Genomic DNA, 21,955 nt, shown 5'->3' on the forward strand with positions numbered 1-21,955 from the left:
TGACCTCTCACTTTGATGTATTAATTTATGGCATAGCTATGATATTAATTAACTATATCGAAATTGGCTCAGATTGTTGCTAACCTTACAGACATAATAATTAGGGTACACCCTCTCATCTGCTCTTTAAATCAGTGATTCCGGGAGTTATTTGTATGGAAGTGAAATTCTTTATGACAAACATCTGAAAGGGAGTTGCTGCAAAATACGCTTTTTCATTTTCCCCTGTATGCTTGAACAAAAAAAAAGGTTGGTATCAATCGTATTTCAGGCCTGTTGACCTGGAAACATATGATGATTACCACCAAAATACAGCTGAGGCTGATCCGAGTGTTATTAGTATTGGAAATATTTGGTCTAAATCAAAGTTAAGGTAGCATTAATGTTTCTACCTGATGATGATGCAAGAATTAAAGGATGGCAAAGCTTTATTCGTTCTGAGGGGGATATGAATGTTTGTTTGTTTAATGACAATGCATTAAATAATTACTGATATTTTAAACAAAATCACCGTTGTGACACTAGAAGAAAACTCAGGTGACACAGTGGGTGTGAAAAACATGACCTTCTCATAGGGCCAGGCTCAACATTCAACTAGCGAGCGCAGCACTGTGGTGCAGTGGTTAGAGCTGCTGTAGCACGGCAAGAAAAATCCCACATTAAATTCCAGGGTATAGCCCCCTCTGTGAGCATACAAGTAATCCTCATATCTCAAAGACATGCAAATTTAGCAGACCCCAGACCCCAGAGGAAAATTGTGTCCCCATGAAGAATCCAAACACAGATAAAAGTTTTTTATTTATTTTTAATCAGTAAGGACACTGCACAATTTCTGGAAATGAAATTCCAAAATAAACAAACTGATCACACAGATTAGATTTATATATACCAAAGGCTGGCACAAAGCAAAATTACCCTTTAGGACACCAAATGATATTAGAGCTTGTGATTGTGGTTACATAGAGGTATGGGTGAGATTTGTCAGTAATACTAGCTGTTAGGCATGCAGCATACCCCGTCATTTGCATTTAACACACTTCTTCATGGTAAATAAGAGCAAAACCTTCCAAGACGGATGAGTGAGTGCCCTTAAAGAAAGCCTTAGACCAAAGGGATACAGGCTATAATATATGTCTCACTTCAAATCCCATCAGTATGTTAATTCTGCCTGATCAATATCCGTTCTTCCGAATCCAAAAATTACAGTTATTACTGCACTTGGACCTCCATCCACATACATTCAGGGTAATTAAGCGCATACATTTACATGGCATGAAAAATATAACACACAATAAGGTTGGCAAATTTTATAACCATGTTTATGTATTTAGTAGCAGAATCAATAATAATAAAATATATCTTTGGATATTCTCAAGACATCAAAAAAAATGAATTCCATATTATTTGAAAAATGATAGATAGTGATTGGATTAGCAATTAAAGACAAAAGTTTTTATTTTTTTTATTTTTATAATTAGAGAGAAAAGAAAAGGGAATTATATGACTTCAAGAACTGGTGTTTATTTTTAGTTTTCATTTTCTTTCTTCCATTTGGGTATGTGTCTAAACCCAAACAGAATACAGAGGAGAAGCAAAACTGATGACAAACAAGGACATTATATGCTATTGCGTCCATGTGTTGAGTTTCATACAGGAGTGCAGGACCTCAAAGCCATGAAGTTCTCGAAGTTTGTTCGAATGTCTGGAATTGAAGAAAGCAGTATATTAAAAGAAAACAGTGACAGTGTGTTCCGTGGGGTTGGCATTCAATTGAAACAACAGTTGTGTGAACTAAAGAAAACACCCTCTACACTGTCACAGCAAAGCTATGTAGCCTGAAGGTACAGTTACATTTTTTTTCCAAAAAACAAAGAGGCATGTTTGTTGCTGCCTTCTTCCATTATTCAGGACAGTACAACACAACAATTATACTCACAAAATCAGAGTGGTTCTGCGCTATATGGAAGGTTCCCTACAGCAGTAAAACATCATTGTGTAAAAACAAAAGATCTTCACACTTAAATTTCAAAGTGCAGTACAAATAAAGCCCTTTTAAGATAAAAACAATAAAGAGAAATACTGAACTTAAGGTAAGAGGAGCTATTAGAACTTTGCTTCAACTGTAGAAATAGAATGAGTTAGCCCGCCAAATGACGCCGCTCTGATCACCCTGTCATGTACAGTAGATCTGCATGGGATGGATGTTTCTCTTCTCTGTTTCTGCACCTGGGGTAAATTCAGCTGATGGTTGTTGGTTTAACAAGCACTTTGAAAAAATATATCAAAAAACAATCGAACTAATTTAACAATAATTGTGTCCGGAACCCAAACCTGACTTTAAACCTCAGACCAATAATATGACATCAAAACACAATCTGGAACATTCCGTGCAATCAAGACATAGCTCAATCTGCTGCTGCTGCTGCCTATCAACCTATCCATCATGATTAAGCAGGAAACCAACTGCAAATATTAAGAGAAAAGTGATAATGTTATGGCTATCACTTTGCATTAGTGTAGTTAGTGACACATTAGTTAGTCATCACAAGTGGTGGATGTTTGCAGGAGAAAATGTATTTAATTTTTTTTTTTATATATGTTTACTGATGTAATGCAAATACAAATATAATAAACATTTGAATATATTTCAGGCCAGCCTGGGCCAGAAGTCATACACTTGCCTATTGATTGACTAACTTTTTTTAACCAGAGCCATAACATTGCATTATCTCATTTGAGTGAGGCCTTTCATCTTGTCTATCATGCTCCTTCAGGCCAGTTTCTAGGATGTAATCAGCAGCATGTGGTTTATAGAGTGAAGTGAGGGGGCACCTGGGATCAGTTCGACACAGCCTCCCCAGTGCAATCGCTGCATTTTGCCGCACAGCTGTCCTCTTAGCATCCCCTGCAGCGTGGCGCAGCAGCAGCAGCACAATATCAGTGCCCAGCAGGGTGCTGCCAATTCCCTCCAATTCAAGGCAGTGGGCCAAGCACAGGGCTGCATTTCCTGACACCATCTCATCACAGCTGGAAGCCAGCAAATGACGTAAAATAGACAGTTCTGTGTAGAATGAAAAATAAATAATAAATAAGCACGGAATAGCATTTCTAAATGTATTAACGTACACAAATGCAATGACATTAAAATAAACAGATATACTGCACACTGCACTCACATATGCAAATTAATGTACACACACGCACACACACACACACACACACACACACACACACACACACACACACACACACACACACAGACAGACACTTCATTTGCATATTAGGTCAACCCTAAAATATTATTCATAAACTAATGAGAGAGCTTGTAAAAGGAATGCTAACATGTCAATCATGTCTCACTTTTATCAGACTTCACCAGCTCCTCCCGTGCCAAGTGACTGGCAGCAGTGCACACTGTCAGAGTCTTAATGGCATACTTGGTGGCAGTCTGCCCTGTTCCCTGGGTAGGCAGACACAGAAGTAACAATGGCATTAAACAAGTTTAACTTATGTTTTAAACTCAAACTTTATGTCTACTCTTGGAGGTCAGAAAAACTGAAATGTGGGGGAATTAGTTGAAAAAAACATACACAGTTACTTCAAATATTGTTCCCAGTCAGAAATATTAATATGAGTTCTTTAGTAGTTTTTTTCATCAGCATGTTTTTATCATGTCTTTAGATCAAGGTGATAGGGAATGTTTATGGGTATTTTCGTCATGGGCCATTTAAATTGATGTATTCATAGATTCTTGGCTACATGTATATTTATGCACCTTCAACAGCAAGCGCATGGTCCGGACCGCACCCCCCTGAATAGCATGCTGAACAGCCTCAGGGGACTGAGGGAGGACGGTGCTCAGCACGCATGTGGCTCTCTGGAGGACAAGAAGAATGTTGGCATTAGAAATGGAGATAATAGAAGAAAGAGAAAAGTAGAAGAAGAAAGACAGATGGGAAAACACAGAGAGAAATAGACAGGACAGCAGAAGATCAAGAGAAAACTGCTGAGGGGAGAAAGAAAGGTAGCAGAAAGAAACCCCATACAGTTCATACGAGATAATGGGATAGTGTTGATGTAAACAGATGGAGGAGTAGGAAAAGAGAAAACTGCTTTTTTCAAGAGGTGAAATCGGTAGGTGATATGGAGTGCAGGAATAAAGTGCAGAAAGTAAATTGTAAGATGGTGAGTGAGTTGCACCTTGTGAACTTTTCAAGGACAAGATGATAAAAAGAAATGACGAGAAGAAGAACCATAACAATAAAGACAAAAAATTGATTAAAGGTTACACATGGGTTCTTGCTTTGTCTTGCAGGAGGGATCTGTTGAGTCACCCATTATTATAAAAAACAATAATTGGAGAGCGCAAATAAAAAAAGTTTTAATTAGTCTATAAAGGCAACAAAATAAGTATATTTAATGTGCAAATTTGAGAGAATTATTTGTAAATCAAGTGCACAAATTACTTATTTGAGTGATGCCTTTTTGATAAAAAGTAAGCCTCCCTTTTAACCACTGCAGCTTTCGGTTAAGTATCACTGCTCTCATCAGCCACGTTCATAGCAGCAGCAGGCAGCCATTTTCACATGATATGCTCTCAATATCTCACTGCACACTGCCTTTCCAGTACCAAATGGAAGATAAGACCAAGATATTTTTCTCAGGAGTTGGTAAAGACCAAACCAGAGCTAAGGGGCTACAACATACTCCAACTACAGCTCCAATGAGATGATAATGTCGATCCATAAAGGGACATGTTAACAGCTTTTAGCCAGGCTCACAATGTTGCGGTCTCAAGACACCCACACCCAATGCATTGTGGGGCAGTCAAGTATGTGCAGCAAGGTCATGTCTCATACACAGAAATTCTTGTTAAAGTTGTATACATCATGGAATTTCTAGCATACACAAAATCCATATACTGTGCTGTGTGATTGCACTACATTTTCAATTTTACCTTATACGTAGGAATAGTATCTTTAGTATGCAATTTTGAACAAAGCCCTCCCCTTAAAAAAGCTAATGTACAAAAGTTCAAACAAGTCATCACAGCAGCTACAATTGGGGCTTGAGGGCTTCGATGTAAACATTTTGATACATTAAATATGTAAAGGGAAATAAACACAGGACAAGAAAAGACAAGAGCAGAGAAAAAGGTGACAATGAAGGAAAAAATGACAGCACTAAAACAGAATAAAGAGACAGATGGGTGGAAGTGTGGGACTCTGAGGGCATTGCATAGGCAGTATGAAACTGCTGTAACAGCCATTAGCACAGACAACAGCACCTGGAGCTGGAGTTTCAATCAGCTGTAATGACATAGTATATAGGATCCTCTGAACATTGTGGATTGCTGTTACCACCTTTTGGGGCACATTGCCACTGAGCCCACAAGCCCCAGAAAAGGCCCGTTAAGCAAGACAAATGTCTTTTATTTTCGTCTAGTGAGCTGAAAGGATGCTTCTATGCCTTATAGGATGTATGGAAGTTTGGAAAACAAACAAGAGAACGTTTTTATCAAGCGTCTTCGACAACTGTAAAATTTAAGTACTAATATTTTTCAAACCTTTGTTGATCCAACACACAGAGTTTTACATCCAAACATGAAAACCAAATGGGAGTTAAAAAACACTAAAGCAACAACATACATGAAGTGTTAGGGTTTTAAACCATCTTGGGTACTGTAGTGTAGTTCATAAGGTTCACTCACAGTTATCACTTCTCCATCACTATCCCTCAGCAGGTTCAGGCAGCAATTGCAGAGAGAAACAGCATGCTCCTACAAAAGACAGACACGTGGCTAAACCAATTTACACATACATTTCCCCTCTGAATTTGTGGCACATCATGGTTCACACAAATGCCCCCTCTTCTTCCCTTGGCAATTGTCATCTTACATGTTTTAAAATACAGAATATTTTAAAGCGGCATGGAGTTTATGTTTTGTGAAAACATATAATTCTTCCAAGATGCCCCCCACACTGAATGATAATTCAGCTCAACCTTATCGAAGACACAGTATCAGTAAGTACAGTTCCCACTATTAAAATAACAAAAAATAAGACAGAAGTTTATTTTTACACTCATAGCATAGTCATGTCTAGTTGAAACTCCACCCCAGGCAAAGTAAATATCATCACCTGACTTACCTGAATGATTGGAGAGGTGATAGTTGAAAGGTCGATGATCAAACCAAGCAGAGGGTAAATGACCTCTTTGTATTCACACTCACTGCACTGCCTCTGCAATGACAGCAAACAGATTCTACACTGAATGAAATGCATACAGTGAGTTTAAAAAACTTAACATTTGTATAATATTCAAGACGGACTATAACTAGAATGTCTAATGGTGTAATTCAGACTATACTGTTAGTTAGTTTTTTTCTTTATCCAGGTGCTGGCATCTGAGTTAAACTTAATAAACAAATGATTGTACTTTTCTATGCAAAGAGACCAGTCTGTAATGATACTGACAATGGCGACCACAAAAGCCTTCCAACATTCTGGATCATGAGCAAAACTGTGGCGGATGACATCATCTCGAGCCAGACAGCCAATAGCCGTTATCAGCGATGCAAGGACATGCCGATTGGACTTGCTGATATTTCTCTGGCAAAAGGAAAAAAACAGAAATGCACATTTGCACACAGACACACACATAAACACACTAATAGATAATCAGTGCTTAATGTACATTAGTATGAAACCTTGTATCTACATCTCTTACCAGTAATGTTGTAAATGGCACAATGACAGAGTCTGTCAACACGTCCCTTAACTGAATGCAAAATCTGTAAGAAAATATGAAAATATTTATATTGTACATGTAATATAGACATTATGTATATGGGTATTTATGTATAAACATAAACAATGGTTCCAATTTTAAAAAACCTCGTGCTCATTGTTGTGTTACAATGAATATTGATACTTGGGTGAGGAGGAAGTGGGTCAAGTTTAATACTAAGTTTAAGTTCTTCAAAACCCAGCATGATACAAGTAGGCAGAACAACAACTTCCTCACCTCAGCAAGTAAATAATACCCCAAAATTGAAAATCTCCACCAGGTGTGCCTGCAACGACTACTGCGGTTGAATAAATCCCACCAGTGCTGTAAAGCGTCATCAAACATACTTCATTCAAAAAACAGCCTTGATGTAGCGTTACACAAGCCATGCGCTCAATGGCTCAACGTTAAGTACATTTCATACAATCATGCACACACACAAAGGTAAATCCAGCAAGCTGTCTGCCTGCTTGGCAGCGGCTGAGTGGCAGCAAGGTACAGCAGTGTGTGTGTACTGGTAGTTCTGATAGCTGTTAGCCAAGAGGTTCTTGTGCATGCAGCCATACCTGGGCACCCAAATATTTGCTGCAGCAGAATGCAAGATTAGCCGTGAACAGACGCAGTGGTGTACACTCACTCAGTCACAGACTCACATAGTTACACGCTCGACTGAACACATTACCTCTCTCCAGGCTTACACCTGGCAGAGATAAATATGCTGTACAACATGTATACACAGTGTTATATACATAAAATGTGCAAATGTAAATACATTCTGTTAATATTTTTGTAAGATTTGGAACCAATATGGAATTTGTAAAAGTTGCATATTATTTTCTACTCCAAAAATATCCTTAAAAAGTCAAACATTGATTCTGTTGAGCTTCAACACTGAAGAAAAAAAACCTTGTAGGAGATTACACATTTTTGTTGAGTAACTCTCTTTTGAGCTATAGACAGGGGAAATTGATCTCCCCATTCCACTGCTTGACACCTCAACTTATTTCCCGCTGTGTTGGAGAGCCTGGGATGTCCTTTCATTTCTTGTCTTCATGAGGAGCCAGAGATCAAAACAGGTTGACAAGGACCTTTTGCCTTCAAGTGACATTAATACTTGTATAGCACATGTTGAATTATTAAATATGCCACACTTTCCATTACCCTTACTGGAATGATGTGATGTACTTTTTATTATAGATGGATATGATGTATGCATCTATAATAGGAAAAACTGTATTTCCTCATCCAGAGATAAAATGTATCATTTCCTAGGATGTGAGGAGAGAAACTCTTGTGTTTGTGTAGTAATACTTTTTTTCTGCTGCAAAGTTCGCCAGAATGTGGACTGCTGTGTTCTGCTGCTGTGTTGGCTTTGAGATGCAAGCCATGAGGTTCCTCACTAACCTTTGGATCCAGATTAAGAATACAGAGAGATAAAGAAAAAAGAGAGGAAAAAAGAAGAGAAAGAGAGAGGGATACAAAGAAAAAGATATCAGTACAATATAATGCCAAGGACGAGCAATACAATTATTCATTCTTCCTAATTTTCTGAAAATCCAATTAGCTGCAGCTCAGATATTATCAAACTAGCATATGATAAGAAATCACTTAGGCCACTCAGTGTAATTGTTAAAACTATGTCCTACATTAATGATATACAACTTTTCTTGGTTCCTGTGCCTTGAAATCTCATTAAATGGAAGTTGAAATTAGACTGACAATCACAAACATATGGCCAGAGGCTGAACACTGATTTGATTAAGTGTAACAACGGGTAATGAAAATAATTTCAAAACTCATCAGGGATGTGAGGAGGCAGAGGGTAAAGTATTACACGTAATTTGATTCATTAGAACATAGATAAGCCCACCATCACAGTCTGCATACTATATGGTATTTTTACTCCATGATCGCTCTAATCAGTTACACCTAATGATAACAAGAAGGAATGTCTTACATTGGCACATCCAGGTTGTCAATGGCCAAACCTCTTCCATGTGGCATCTGTGAGTACACACATAGTAATGCTAGGCATTCTTTCTGCACTGCAACATGCTCCGATGTTACCAAGTGAACAATGAACTGTTTGGTGAGCGGTAATGTCATCATCATTTTCTGGTTTTCATCTGGAAGCAAAAGGAAAGCATGGTATATACAAATAATGAGTTCACTGTACACACAACAACCTAGGTTGTACACAATTACATGAATATAAAGTTGCTATACTTGCGTTGATACTGAAGAAATGCTTTGTTTTTCATATGGTATTAACACTCACACACAAACTGTGTAAACAATGCATCAAAGTTGGCACTAGCGCTTGATGTGCTGGAGCCCACTTAGCTTGTGTGATTCAAAGTCGAATAAAGTTTTGACAAAAGAGAAAGCTTACGTTTCACATTGCCAAGCTGTGCCGTAATGCCACAATGCAATAAAAGAGGATTACATTAGTATTGCAATTCTTTCTTTTTTATTCCTTTTTCTGTTAATTCAACAAGAGCAAATTACTACATGGACAAAGGCAGAAGAAAAGTGTAACGGCATACCATTTCCACAACAAATAACCTTCCACAATTTTAGGGCAGACGCACACAACTCCTGGCTGTCTGGATCATTTGTTTTCTGCAACAGACAACTGCAGAGAAAATAAAATGCAGTGGTATTAGCATAGTCCTCTTCATATTAACATAATACAAATCAAATTGAAATAATGTTAAATATTGAAAATGTTATATACATGCAAGTATGCCAATAAAAAAAAAAAAAATCTACACAACACAAAGGATGGAATTTAAATTAGAACATAATATATTACACAAGACCCATATTTATAATAAAAATATTTGTTAATTATACCAGACACAGGTCAAGTGTCTGGTATAATTGCAAGTCAACGCAAGACCAAGATGCAATTTCATTTTATTATAGATGTTAAGCAATCTTAGTGCACCAGCAAGGCCCTGTTTTTATAAACCAAAGGGCACTCCACTATCAAAAGTTAGTGAGTGAAGACAATATGTTTTAGTTAAAGCATATAAATAAAATAGGTGCAATATGTATACAAAAGTTTTGTGAGCATATATACAGTATGTATTGGTGCTGATACTACACTGAAAAATCCTCATGCACTTTGCCGTTCATATTATCTAGGTTTGACGTAGGTAGCATGTGTGTGAAGGCCACTTGGCCATCACTCACACAAATCACTGTTGTCTCTGCCATGAAGAAGCTTGTATGTGTTGCTACTTGCTTGCTGAAGGTTATAGCCTGATTTCTAGATATTAGAATAGATATTAGCCTTATTTTATCTATTAGATGTTAGTTTTCAGCTTTATTCATTCAAAGTGTAGTTTTGCATAGAGCAGTGCTCTCTTTTCCAGGAACACCCTGATCGCATCACACCTGGAAACTGTCCACTTCAACAACATGCTGCAGCTCCACTGGAGAAGCTGGGATCGAAGGCCTTACTCAAGAGCACCTCAGTGGTGGTACTGATGAATAATGGTTATTTACCCACCCATTATCCTGATGGTCCGAGGAATTGAACCAATGGCCATCTCCCAATCTCTACTATTTGGCTCACAGCAGTATCCTTATTGGCTATTTTCATGAGGTTCAGACTGCAATTTTGTTGCATTCTTTGTTCTAACTTGAATAATGACAGTGCTAACAATGTACAACATGAAAAGTGTTAGTTAGACCAGACAAGTTAATGATAACCTTACTGAGGTGACATGAGGGAGTCATAATTTGTATCTTGTTAAAAAACACCCCCTCTTTCAGGGACAAAACACAGGACCTTTGTTCATTTCAGCACTCATCTCAATCTTCAGTGTGATCATCTTTTCCTCTTTGGGCTATCGCACAAACAACCAGGAAGAAAGAGAGAGCGAGGGAAGCGAGGCGGAGAATGATCTCTCAAGTCTAGGCCATCATTGTTTCTGTATGCCCCTGTCTCTGGGTCCATCTGTCAAAGCTCCACTGAGGGTTGACAGCTACCTCTCCCTCTGGTCTCCTTACCTTCTCACTGTGTCATTGCTGCTGATGATACTAAAGCCATTGTTCAGTCTGAAAAGGGTCTGGGCTGTACCTGTTAAAAGAGAGGAGGAGATAGTGTAAGAAGACAGAACGCGACATATCCTTTTAGTGTTGCTTGCTAAAAGAATGTATGTAATGTGTTGAGAAAGGAAGGAACATTGAACAATGGTGTATTTGTCACTGTAATGTCAGCCCAGTTCAGATCCTTTCAGTTGTGAGTTATGTAAGATATGCCCTTTTCCAATGAATGGTACTGTGAGACAGGCATTAAATCATTTGACAGTACATTTTTCTTCATCTAAATGAAGAAAAAAGAGTGATTTGATAAGGAATGTTTGCCATTCTGCAGTGGACAGCCAGTGCCAAGAATATGGATTATTACAACTAGTAAAACAAGGTAAAACTAAAGTACAGAGTTAGCATTAAACATGTAGTAGTTTTTTTTAGATTTACGGTTTACTGAGCCACAAGCTTCGAGCTTCAAGCTTTCACTCGATCAATTCCATCAGTCATGGCTGTTTGGTCAAAGTACCTGAAGCTATATAAGGCCTGTTAAAGAGCAGCAATGGGCTGCATCATTTCAGTTCTATTTCTTTACAGCTTCTTTCTTAGCAGAAATATAACAAAATAAACACTCCTGAGAGGGCCATCGACCTTGATGTACTTCTAGGTTGTTTTCAAAAAGCTGAGATTTCTGCCTTTTGGCAATAGTTTAGAGTTATATCAAAAGTATGGAGTTTCAAAGTCATTTCTTGGGTCAAAAACATTTACAAAGATATCAGCAGCTGATGGAGGAGGGGTGAACAACCTGCTGGAGAGCAGCTGCTTCCTATCTACAATGGCCCCTTTTCATACAGTAAAGGACTTGGTAAACTAAAATATTGAACAATATCTTGTGCTCAGCTAAGATCCCAATTTTGTAAGGGCATGTTCCTGCTTATCCTGTTTGGTTTCATTCATCTGAAACATCTTGTGTGCTAGTTCTGAGCTAAAGCTAGACACGATTTGTTGTCTGCATCATTTTCTTCATCATGTTTCAGTGTTTTTATTGCTACTTTGATGAACAGTTGTGTTGTGGACCAATACTCCTTTTCAAATAAGTTTTATAAGGTATTTTTCTTAATCAGGGAGGTTGCTAGAAAATAAAATATACAATATAAGCTTCTATAACCCCTGGCATGCCCCAGGGCCACTGTTCATCTATAGGTCCTCAGGCTAGCCTGTCATAAATCTATAAAGCCAATGGACAGGTACCACCACGCACTGGCTACCCACTCTAAATGTGACAGGGTTGAGTGCTGGTAATGGCACTGAGGTTATGGAATGGACACCTGCTATCACAGGTGTTTCATTAAATTGCTCCCAAGACAGCCCAAGAAGGCTTAATAGTGTTAGCTGTCATCTCAGAAAAAAACTCTATCTGCTCAAAAACACCAAATACAACTAACAATGCCAATACAACCCTTCACTTAAATCTAGTACAACACCTTAAAATTAATTATTCATTACAACATCACTTAACTGATGTAATAGCTAATGCTGCTGGCTCGAAACTACCCGCTCAGCAGTTCAGCAACCAAACGACATCTTCATTTATATACGTAGGAATGTAGAATTCTGCTAATTGAGATGATTGGAAACAGATCACAAATCAAATCATACCAGCACTGGAGGTTTCACGGCTCTTCAGGCATTGGCAAATAGTAGACAACCTGTTTTTATTGACCTGATTATGGAATAAAAATATAAATAATTCTGTTCAACACAGCGATTTGTATGCAGCTGTTAGTGTAACATTGTGTTTTGTATACCTATCATCTGCACAGTGGCCATCGACACCAGGCAGCACTGAGTGTTTGCTCTTTCAGTGTGGCTTTATACTCTATATTGGAAATGTGCTCACTGTGACAAGCAAATGGAGCATGAAGAGAAATCAGTGATGGACAGCATCCATCACTGATTCTCTCCCCTTTCCCCTCTCTTCCACTGTCATAAAACAAGACATGAAACATTGAGTTTTTGCAGCCCTGCTTGACCTGACACAATACCCTAAAATACTGTGAGTACTTAAAGAAATACTTCACCCCCAAATTGACCATTTGTATGTTAATTACTTATCCTGTGTTAACTTGAATTTGCATGCCACCACGCTGAACGAAGAATACAAAAACGAAGAAAAGTCCTGACGAATTGAAGTAAATGGGATAAACAGCAAAACTATATAAAAACATACATTTATAAACTCTCAAAAAACTCAAGCAGTAAACTCTCAATCCTATTCATCCAGTCATATGCTCACTACTTCCCAAACACATGCGTCTTCACTAAACATTAGTATATAAAACACTTTAAGTTTGATCAGGCACATTACTTGTTGGGACACACACAGACGTTTAGTGCACCTGCCTGTTTTAGCCTGTTTTAGCCTGTTTTAGCTTGTTTTAGCCTGTTTTGGCGTGAATGCATGTGTTTGGGAAGAAGTGAACATACATACATATATTATTATCAGTTTTGGGATTTTTAGGTCTCCATGGAGGCATGCAAGAAAAACAAAGTTTTCTTAAAGAATTCAAGATAACGTGTGCTGGGTAATTGATATACAAATGGTCATTTTGGGGCTGAAGTATTCCTGTAAGTACTGTATTAATAACCTTCCTTAACTTTTCTAGCCTAAAGGCCAATCTTCTTCTGACCATTTTAACAACTAAACTGTGAAAATACAGTAGGTAGACAAGTGAATCATGTTAAGGTTAAAAGTGTAGGCACAAAGAGATTTAAGGAGAAAGATAATTGTGCAAAACTTCTCCCAAAAGAACACTCACAGTCAGTAACTGCTTGTGAAAGAATCTCAAATCCTCCACAGTAGTACAAAGGAATCTGGCCAGGCCTTGACAACTTCTCCAGCAGCTGGGGCACTCTTGTGGCTCTCCCCTCTCCCTTGTCAAACTCTTGCCTTGCATTCATCTCCTGACTCTCTCTTGCCTCTTCTAAATCAACCTGGGTCAGGTATTCTGCATGGAAAAAACAAAGGGAATAAAAGAAAGAAAGAAAGCAGACTGTGATATGACAGAAAGTTTTTACTTAGCAGTAACTGAATTTTCACTGTCACAGAAAAGAGAGAGGTGACAGTGTCATAATAGTGCAACAGCCATTCTGAGATGACTACCCCACTCGCCTATTGCCATAAACAGTCACCACCTGAGTACCTCAGGCAGTTAGGTATTTTGCCTACTTAGGCAGTATTAGAAGTATTAGGAATGTAATACTGCACCTGATATGACAATAGCAAAGAGATTGCACAGTGGTGCACATATGCATGATAGCCACAAAGTAAAGAAAGGTTGTGTTATAACAAAACATTTAGCCCAATATGTAGAGCGCTCTTTTTCAGTTTATAGCTGGATTAATCATTTTCAAAGGTATTAGTACAAAACACTATAGTATGAAACATAATTACAATTACTGGGATGAAACAAAATGTGTCTTTTTGCTGAGCCACAGCAGAGTGACATTAAGCTTTAGGTTCTTATGAAAGCATTGCAATTAAACGAGTCAGTGGAACAACATCACTTACAACCAACTCAACAACAATGTCTCCTTTATGCTTTTGATGGGCTCCCATCTAACTTAAATAGTTTGACATAATACATTGCCAATTAAGGCATTTATCACAAAAGGATGTAAATATATTACATTTTTGCTAACCTAAGCTCTTGGGGGGAAAAAAATGTCTTTACCTTTCACCATCTTGTCCATCACAGGTTCAATTTCCACAATCTTTTCAAAGCAGTTTCTGGACTAAAAAAGGGAATTACATCAATATTTTCACCACATATCAATATCATATATAAGCATGAATGGATTGAAATACCAATAAAAAACGATTTTACAGAAGATTGCTACAAGACTAGGTCAGCTTGTATGCTTGCTTCCTATTCCATTTTTACAACTTTCATTGCATGGCCATGTTTTTGCTATAGTCAGATGAAATGCTGTAATGGCAGTAATCGTTCTCACCTCCTTGTATTTCTTTAATGCCAGATATGCTTTTCCCATGTGTAGGAAAGCCTTTACGCATCTCTCATTACACTGAAAGAGAGAAAATGATCATGGGAGTGTATTAGTTAAAGCACTTCTACATCAACACATCTACATGGTGTAGCAGAATAAGAAATAAATGTTGAATCTGAATTTAAAAGGCACCCTCCACTCCATAAATGTTTGACAGTGATATGATTACAGAAAATCAACGGTTGCTTTACAGACATACTTGTCATCCAAAATTTAAGTAAGATGTTATTATTGTAAATTTGCTTTTAGCTTTAGTGACGTAAATAAAACCTTACTCAAAACAATTTACCGAATTTGAAGGAATTCATAAACACTATTCATTTTTATCTACTTTTATAAACACACTGGAACATTTCTGCACTGCCGATGACCTATATCCTGCATCTATTACTGTTTCTGTTCATTGTAGGACAGAGCATAGCCCACTGTTTACCCACTCAACCTATTTCCCTACTAAATATATCTCCTCTGACCTCCAAGATTCACAAAGAACAGTGCCTCTGATGAAATTATGATGAATGAGGCAGCAACTATCTGACCTTAGTTCCCAGCTAGGCCTTACCTTCAGGGCCCATTCGCAGTCACTGATGGCCTCCTTGTACTTCCCCAGCTTGATGTACGCCTAGGTAGATTAAATCATTAGACAGGCGGTAACTGGGCTTAAAAAAAAACGGAAAAAAATAAACCTGGACTTACAAAATAAAGAATTTTATTGGAAGTGCAGCATTTTTTATTAACATATCATGGAGCAGACTTTCAAGGTCTTTGAATATTGATTGTAGAATTATTTTAATTGCATATGTCAATTATCATATTCAAATTAAAATAGCTGGCAATCCTCAGGTTGCCTTGAGACATCTGTCAAACCAAAGGTTTCTGCATTAAGTCACAGTTATAGGCAGATCTGTGTTCATTACTTTTTTAATTTGTGACGTTTGCTTTTAATCTTGGATCAATTTGTGGGATTAAATTATAAAACACAATTTTTGTTGTTTTTGTAAAACATTTGAAAGATTAAGAAAATAGTTGAAAATATTCACTTGTGCTCGGTTGGTGTACAATGGCTGCATGTCCTTCATTTCATCCAAGCCATCACTGTAGTACTTCACTGCATTTTCATAGTCTTCTTGAGCATAAGCTTCATTTCCCTTGTCTTTGAATACTGCAGTGACACAAACGGTACAACAATTAAACATGTATGTTGGTAGAGCAGCAAGTGCAGCAAATTGTTCACCTCAAACAGCATTTTTAATGAACAGAGAATAACACACCAGTTGCCTTTTTTGCTTTTGCAATCCTCCTTACTCTCCTGTCTTCAGCATCACTCTCCATAATCTTCATGAAATGCTCTGTTTAAAGAAAAAACAAGACAAAAAGGATTTGTATACAAGAGACATATTTTGGAAAAAGGTAATACACAATCTTTTCACCACAATGACTTCTTAGAAAACAGAAATCATTTACACCTTACACAAAATGTGACACAGCATTATGTATGAACAATTGATGACATAATGTGACAAAAGTGGAAGTACATTCATCATAAATCAAAGAGATTACTAGATTTAATGTGCTAAATGCTACTATTTGCGTGGCTTCTCCCACATCGTCCGATGTATTTCTATAGCTTAGGGCCTTAGTAGCTAAACAGTCAGTACTACAAGTTTCCTTTCCACTAAGCATTGTAAGAGGCCTCCAGACAAAAAAACATCAAAAACATATCACTCGTGTCAAATCATTTATTTCCTCTAATCCATAGTAGAGCACACAGCAATGACATACTGACAGTTTGATAAGGGAGTGCAATGTCTGCCAACTAAATTGACAAAGATATCACAAAAGCTGGGAGCATCTGAACTGGTCTGAGCAGGCAAGTGGCAGAACATAGTCACCACTGTATTGCTATGACACACCTTGTACCACACCTCTCTTCCTACTATAGCATATGGCGAGTCACAAACCTGCTAAACAGAGGCAGTTGAAGACATACTTACTGTATAATAAAACAACAATCAGAAAATAACAGATACATAGAGGTTATATTCATTGCTGTATTTTGTTTGGCTCAGAGAAACATTTTTTGTTATGCACAATGACCACATATAAATCTGCTTAAACAATTATCAATTCAGTGCAAGGGACAACCAAATAACCTGCTCACCTGGACTCTCATTCTGCAGATCCTGTAAAACAGGAAAACAATGGTCAAAGAGAATGTTAACAAAAAACCTACCTAGTCTCTACTACTGTACATTGCCTTGTCCCTTCTTACATGACCAGAAAACAAGTAAGCCAACAAAACAAGAAGTTGCTGGATGTGCTCCGTGTGTTTGTGTGTTGTTTTGGAGGGAAAGAGACGGAGTCTTGGGTGACTTTGTGTGCATTTCTTTACCACGGAAGGCTGAACTGGCGGGTTTGTGTTGATTGTAGTCTTGTTGACTTTTGTCCTGCAGGGTTCATCCAAGGCAGCGATCTGGGAATCAGCTGTCTTTATTGCTTTTTGCTGGATTTCCACATCGGAGGACTTTAGATCCTTTACTAGCTCACCTGAAAAGAATGAAAGATATATTGTACCACATATTCAATGTATATAGTAATCACGTATGTTGTGAAAAGTACAATTTAAATACTTTGATCATCAACTTGGTATTTCTACATATTCCCTATATTGTAGCCTTGCAACTCTGAAGGGTTACAGAAAACATTAGGGAGCTGATGTCAATAAGAGATCTGTTAACTATAGCGTTAACCATTTCATGCATAAAGGTCACTGCAGTGGACAGCTATTCAAATGTTGTTTTCTTGTATATGCATGGGTTTTGATGGCATAGTTGCACATCAGCCACTACAATAGCGCTCACTGTAGTTAATATCGTCATTCCTCTTCCTCACTGCTCATTCCTCTTCCTCATTCCCCACTCTTCCTCTTCCTCATTCCTCACTCCTCTTCCTCACTCCTCTTCCTCACTCCTTACTCCTCTTCCTCACTCCTCTTCCTTACTCCTCTTCCTCACTCCTCACTCCTCTTCCTCATTCCTCTTCCTCACTCCTCTTCCTCACTCCTCTTCCTCATTCCTCTTCCTCACTCCACTTCCTCACTCCTCATTCCTCACTCCTCTTCCTCATTCCTCACTCCTCATTCCCCACTCTTCCTCATTCCTCATTCCTCATTCCCCACTCTTCCTCATTCCTCACTCCTTACTCCTCTTCCTCATTCTTTTCTTAATATATCGAAAATGTGACGTAATAAAACAATAGATTGCAGTTTATAAGGTTAACCGCTAACGCTACATTACTCACTTATTACGTCAACACTCTTCAAAAAACTCTCGAGGTCTTCAAGTGTGTCCATCATACTTTTCCCCTTTGCAAAGATTGCTTTTATTATTTAATGCGATAGAAGCGCTCGCTCTATCTAACGCTACATTTACGTCACAATGAGTTTGGACAGAAGTCTCAGAGTTCCGTTACCATAGTGACGTGATGCCTTCACAGCCGCTCGTAAACTTGTCAGCTAAATTTTAAGCTGCAGACTGTGGTTATATGACAGTATGAGCAAAAGCTGTAAGTTGTTTTTGATAACCCCAGGTTGTATTCGCAGGACAACTACTAATGATAAAGCTAAATTTAAGGTCGTTTGTTGTTCATAAAATGTGTCACAAACCAATTATTTGCTACGTAGACACAAGTGAACCTTTGTTATCTGATCTTCATAACAGCATTTGAAGGCAGCGCTTCTCACCCTGTATTTGGTTGGTAACATGTTTCCCTCAATCCATGTCAACACAGCTGTCAAATCAGAAATCAATATAAATAGTTTTATGGCTGCCATTACTCTTTTTTTTTAGACCGTAAAATGTTTTAAGGGCCCCCTTTCCCTGCATAGATGTGCTGTGCCTCCATACTGTGCAGCAAATATACTGTGTTTCTCCTCACACACAACACTTTAATGAACCCGGATTTTAAAGTGACCATCTTGCTATCACCTCGAACTTTCGCCTTCCTTTTTCTCAGTAATAGATCAACACTGCCTCCGTGTGGTTAAAGACACAGAAAAGAGCAAACACTTTTTTCCTCATTATAGGGTAAGTGCACATTTAATGTTGCCAAAACCATAGTAAGAAATGACCTATCTACATAAAAATATAAAGATACACAATGAGTAAATAAACAATTGAATATAGACAGAAAATGTGTTGTTCTTATCAATTCCATTTGTTTAAAAGAACCAAGCTAGTTGGTCAATTTCGGCCATATCAGCCACAGAACAAAAAGTATTTATACTAGCACAATGAGAGAAAATGTATATCATCAAAATTGCATATTAAATAATCAGTTGTTAATTATTTGAAAATGCCTAAAAGTCACGGAAGTGGTGGACCTCCGCTACAAGTGACTGCTTGACCAAATGAAATGTTAGGCATTTCCCCTTGCACTCTGAGCAGCCTCTAGTCTTTGAAGACTGAGGGATAGGAAATGCCAGAGGAGCCCATCAGTAGAGGAACATTTGTTTTGGTCTTTTGGACTGTGTTGGACCGGCACCAACAAGAAAACAAAATTATGCTATGGTCCAAATGTTAAATTACTAATCCCACGAATGTGTTTTAGTATTAACAGCTACCATAAAGTAAGTTGTAACAAACAGTAATATTTGTATCACATTTTCTTATTTGAGTATTTCATGTTATGTGCTTCACATTTAAAAATTGACTTTTCTACTTCTTTCAAAGCATAAGCTCGACATGACTTAGGAGATAAACAACATATATGATTAATTACCTAAAAAGAGTTGTCATTGAGCGTTGAATAATTCAGTTATAAGAGGAGACCTCCTCAATTAGACCTACAGTCGGCTGTTGGATGAGGAAAGACATTGTACCCAGTTACACACAGCGCAGAATAAGCAATGAGCTACATCATTTGGCCCAACTGGACTTCATGAAGTGTCCTACAAAGCAATGGGAGCAATGACCTCATCCCTCAAAGGCCATTTAGCTCTCAGCTAGATCCCTGTCAACAACAACCCCAGACAGTGAGGCTCTTTATCCTCATTTACAAGAAGCAAATGAGGATAAAACACATTCCAGCGAAACACACTGAGCATCCTCACTTGCCATTCACTTGAATCTTTATTTTGGAAATATTAAGTTGCACGCAAAGAGAGATCACAGCCAAATACTTAGACGGACAGAGAGTAGGATGACCACACAAAAGCAACTGGTCAATGAGAAGGTGAATTTACAATTGCTCTCAAAATAAAGCAAGCGTGTGGAGTTCAATGTCCAGCTGCTATTTATGCATTGTGTGTCAGATTAATTAACAGATTTTTGAAACTTCATTGTACATGTCAGCTTTTGAGAAACAGCTGCTACTCTGCAATATGTTTAGATTGAAGCAGGACAGAATGTATAGAGTTATTTCTGACGGCTACAGACAGGGCCTTTCCAATAGCCAGACTCCAGCTGCTGTGTATGCCATAGTGTATCGACTCAGAGGACGACAGATGCAGGAAGCACAATGCTGTCACTGATTAATTGCTTTCCTCTTTATCTGCCTTTACACAATTCATTGGCTCATGGCTCCAGTCTTTTTTCTGAGGTTATCTCAAAAGATGAACCCCACTTCAAAACTGCACCACAAGTTAAAATTAGTTTTGTAGTTGCTAACCGTTTTAAAACTTTATATCAGTAAAGTGAACATGACCGTATAACTGACATACACTGTCCTTTCAACGATCTTTTTTTATTTGGTTTGATACGAAAAATGACTGTTAGTCCAACAGAACTTGTTGAACAATTAAAATGAGGCATGGTGATCCTTCCCACGATCACTCAATAATGCCAAATTTAGGAGGCATTTATAGCCCTTTTCCTATCAAAGTTACAAAGTGCTTTAAAAGGAAAGTAAAACAAAAAAGTTAAAGAGCAAATGCAAATAAAACCAAGAAATGATGGGTTATAAAATTGTATAAATGCAACATATAATTAAAATATTTGTATAACTGCAATCTCATGTCAATTTTAAAGACATAGATACTTCAGAAATGGACAATTCATAAGATATTGTGATACATTAATAATATGTCCTGTCTTTTACTCTTTTGAAGCTATTTGTAAAATGTGATTAATCTTGTACTGAGGTCAGACAACAACATTACCTTGCACATCTGATTTACTAGCACTACAAGTGAGAAATGATGAATGGAGACTACTCCACTGCCATTGAACCTGGTGCACAACCAGTCAGCTGATCTCTCTCAGGGGGAGGCTGCTGTAGTGAACTACAGCAGGTACCTGTTGTTGCACACTGGGACATTCATTTTGCATGACAGCTGATTTATCTAAATATTCTTAATTACTGTTGAGAATCATGCTAATCTATTCGTTGGAAGTGAGTAAATATACTCAATCAAGAAAAGAATTAACTTCAATAGCACTGATTACAGTATTGTTCTGCTGTTTAATGAGCTATGAAGATATGGATTTGAAAATATTTCAAAAAACAAAAGAAAAAGCTCAATGCAAAAACACTGATGCTTATCAATAGATTGAATGCAGAGGGATCAAAAGTGAGATCTCAAATACTGAAAAGTTATCATTTATTTGTCAGACAGCATTTGCAGAGGAATGAAACACAGACATTTTATTGAATGACATTATTGGACTTACCATAAATCATCTAATGGTAATCACTGCGATGTGGGTCCACTGCAGCTGTATTGCTGGTGTCTTGTAAACCCATGAGGGTTGGGCACGTTTTGTGCATTACAGGAAAATAGAGATATCTATCTATCTATCTATCTATCTATCTATCTATCTATCTATCTATCTATCTATCTATCTATCTATCTATCTATCTATCTATCTATCTATCTATCTGATGATGATTTAAGGGCTATTTTCAAACTTGATGTCTTTCTTATACACAGTCTATGCTTGGTTACAAAAGACAGAAATCTTTGTTTGCAATGTGACCTTAAATGTCAGAATTAATGTTCTTGTCTGACAAATGTTTCACAAATTCAATAGTGTTTTTGAAATATACAACAATATACAAC

General features: G+C 37.7%; 1 protein-coding gene across 2 annotated transcripts; it reads right to left on the bottom strand.

Moving 5' to 3' along the window:
• Positions 1 to 825: 825 nt before the first annotated feature.
• Positions 826 to 18,273, bottom strand: ttc12 (tetratricopeptide repeat domain 12). Of its 2 annotated transcripts, none has more exons than XM_054601586.1 (21): positions 18,199 to 18,273; positions 17,291 to 17,445; positions 17,060 to 17,081; positions 16,170 to 16,247; positions 15,939 to 16,060; positions 15,461 to 15,520; positions 14,845 to 14,916; positions 14,565 to 14,625; positions 13,650 to 13,838; positions 10,810 to 10,879; positions 9,336 to 9,424; positions 8,747 to 8,915; positions 8,101 to 8,193; positions 6,730 to 6,793; positions 6,477 to 6,611; positions 6,150 to 6,242; positions 5,711 to 5,779; positions 3,776 to 3,877; positions 3,361 to 3,460; positions 2,833 to 3,027; positions 826 to 1,702 (listed from the first exon to the last, which is right to left on the bottom strand). In XM_054601586.1, the coding sequence occupies exons 1-21, from the start codon at positions 18,251 to 18,253 to the stop codon at positions 1,647 to 1,649; spliced, it is 2,049 nt and encodes a 682-aa protein (XP_054457561.1). In that variant the 5' UTR covers positions 18,254 to 18,273; the 3' UTR covers positions 826 to 1,646. The 2 variants fall into 2 exon arrangements, with proteins under 2 accessions (XP_054457561.1, XP_054457554.1); XM_054601579.1 differs by having other exon boundaries at positions 2,833 to 3,061.
• Positions 18,274 to 21,955: the final 3,682 nt, after the last annotated feature.

This window comes from Anoplopoma fimbria, chromosome 1, assembly GCF_027596085.1.
Source record: "Anoplopoma fimbria isolate UVic2021 breed Golden Eagle Sablefish chromosome 1, Afim_UVic_2022, whole genome shotgun sequence".
NCBI classification, from domain to species: Eukaryota; Metazoa; Chordata; class Actinopteri; order Perciformes; family Anoplopomatidae; genus Anoplopoma; species Anoplopoma fimbria.

What these genes read in the sequence shown, in the direction of transcription:
- ttc12 (XM_054601579.1), bottom strand. Translation starts at nt 18,253, where the DNA reads ATGATGGACACACTTGAAGACCTCGAGAGTTTTTTGAAGAGTGTTGAC. An exon ending in AGGCTTTTGTGGTCGCCATT is followed by an intron (nt 6,243 to 6,476) that starts GTCAGTATCATT and finishes CTGTCATTGCAG; the next exon opens with AGGCAGTGCAGTGAGTGTGA. An exon ending in GTGATGGAGAAGTGATAACT is followed by an intron (nt 3,878 to 5,710) that starts GTGAGTGAACCT and finishes CTTGTCCTCCAG; the next exon opens with AGAGCCACATGCGTGCTGAG.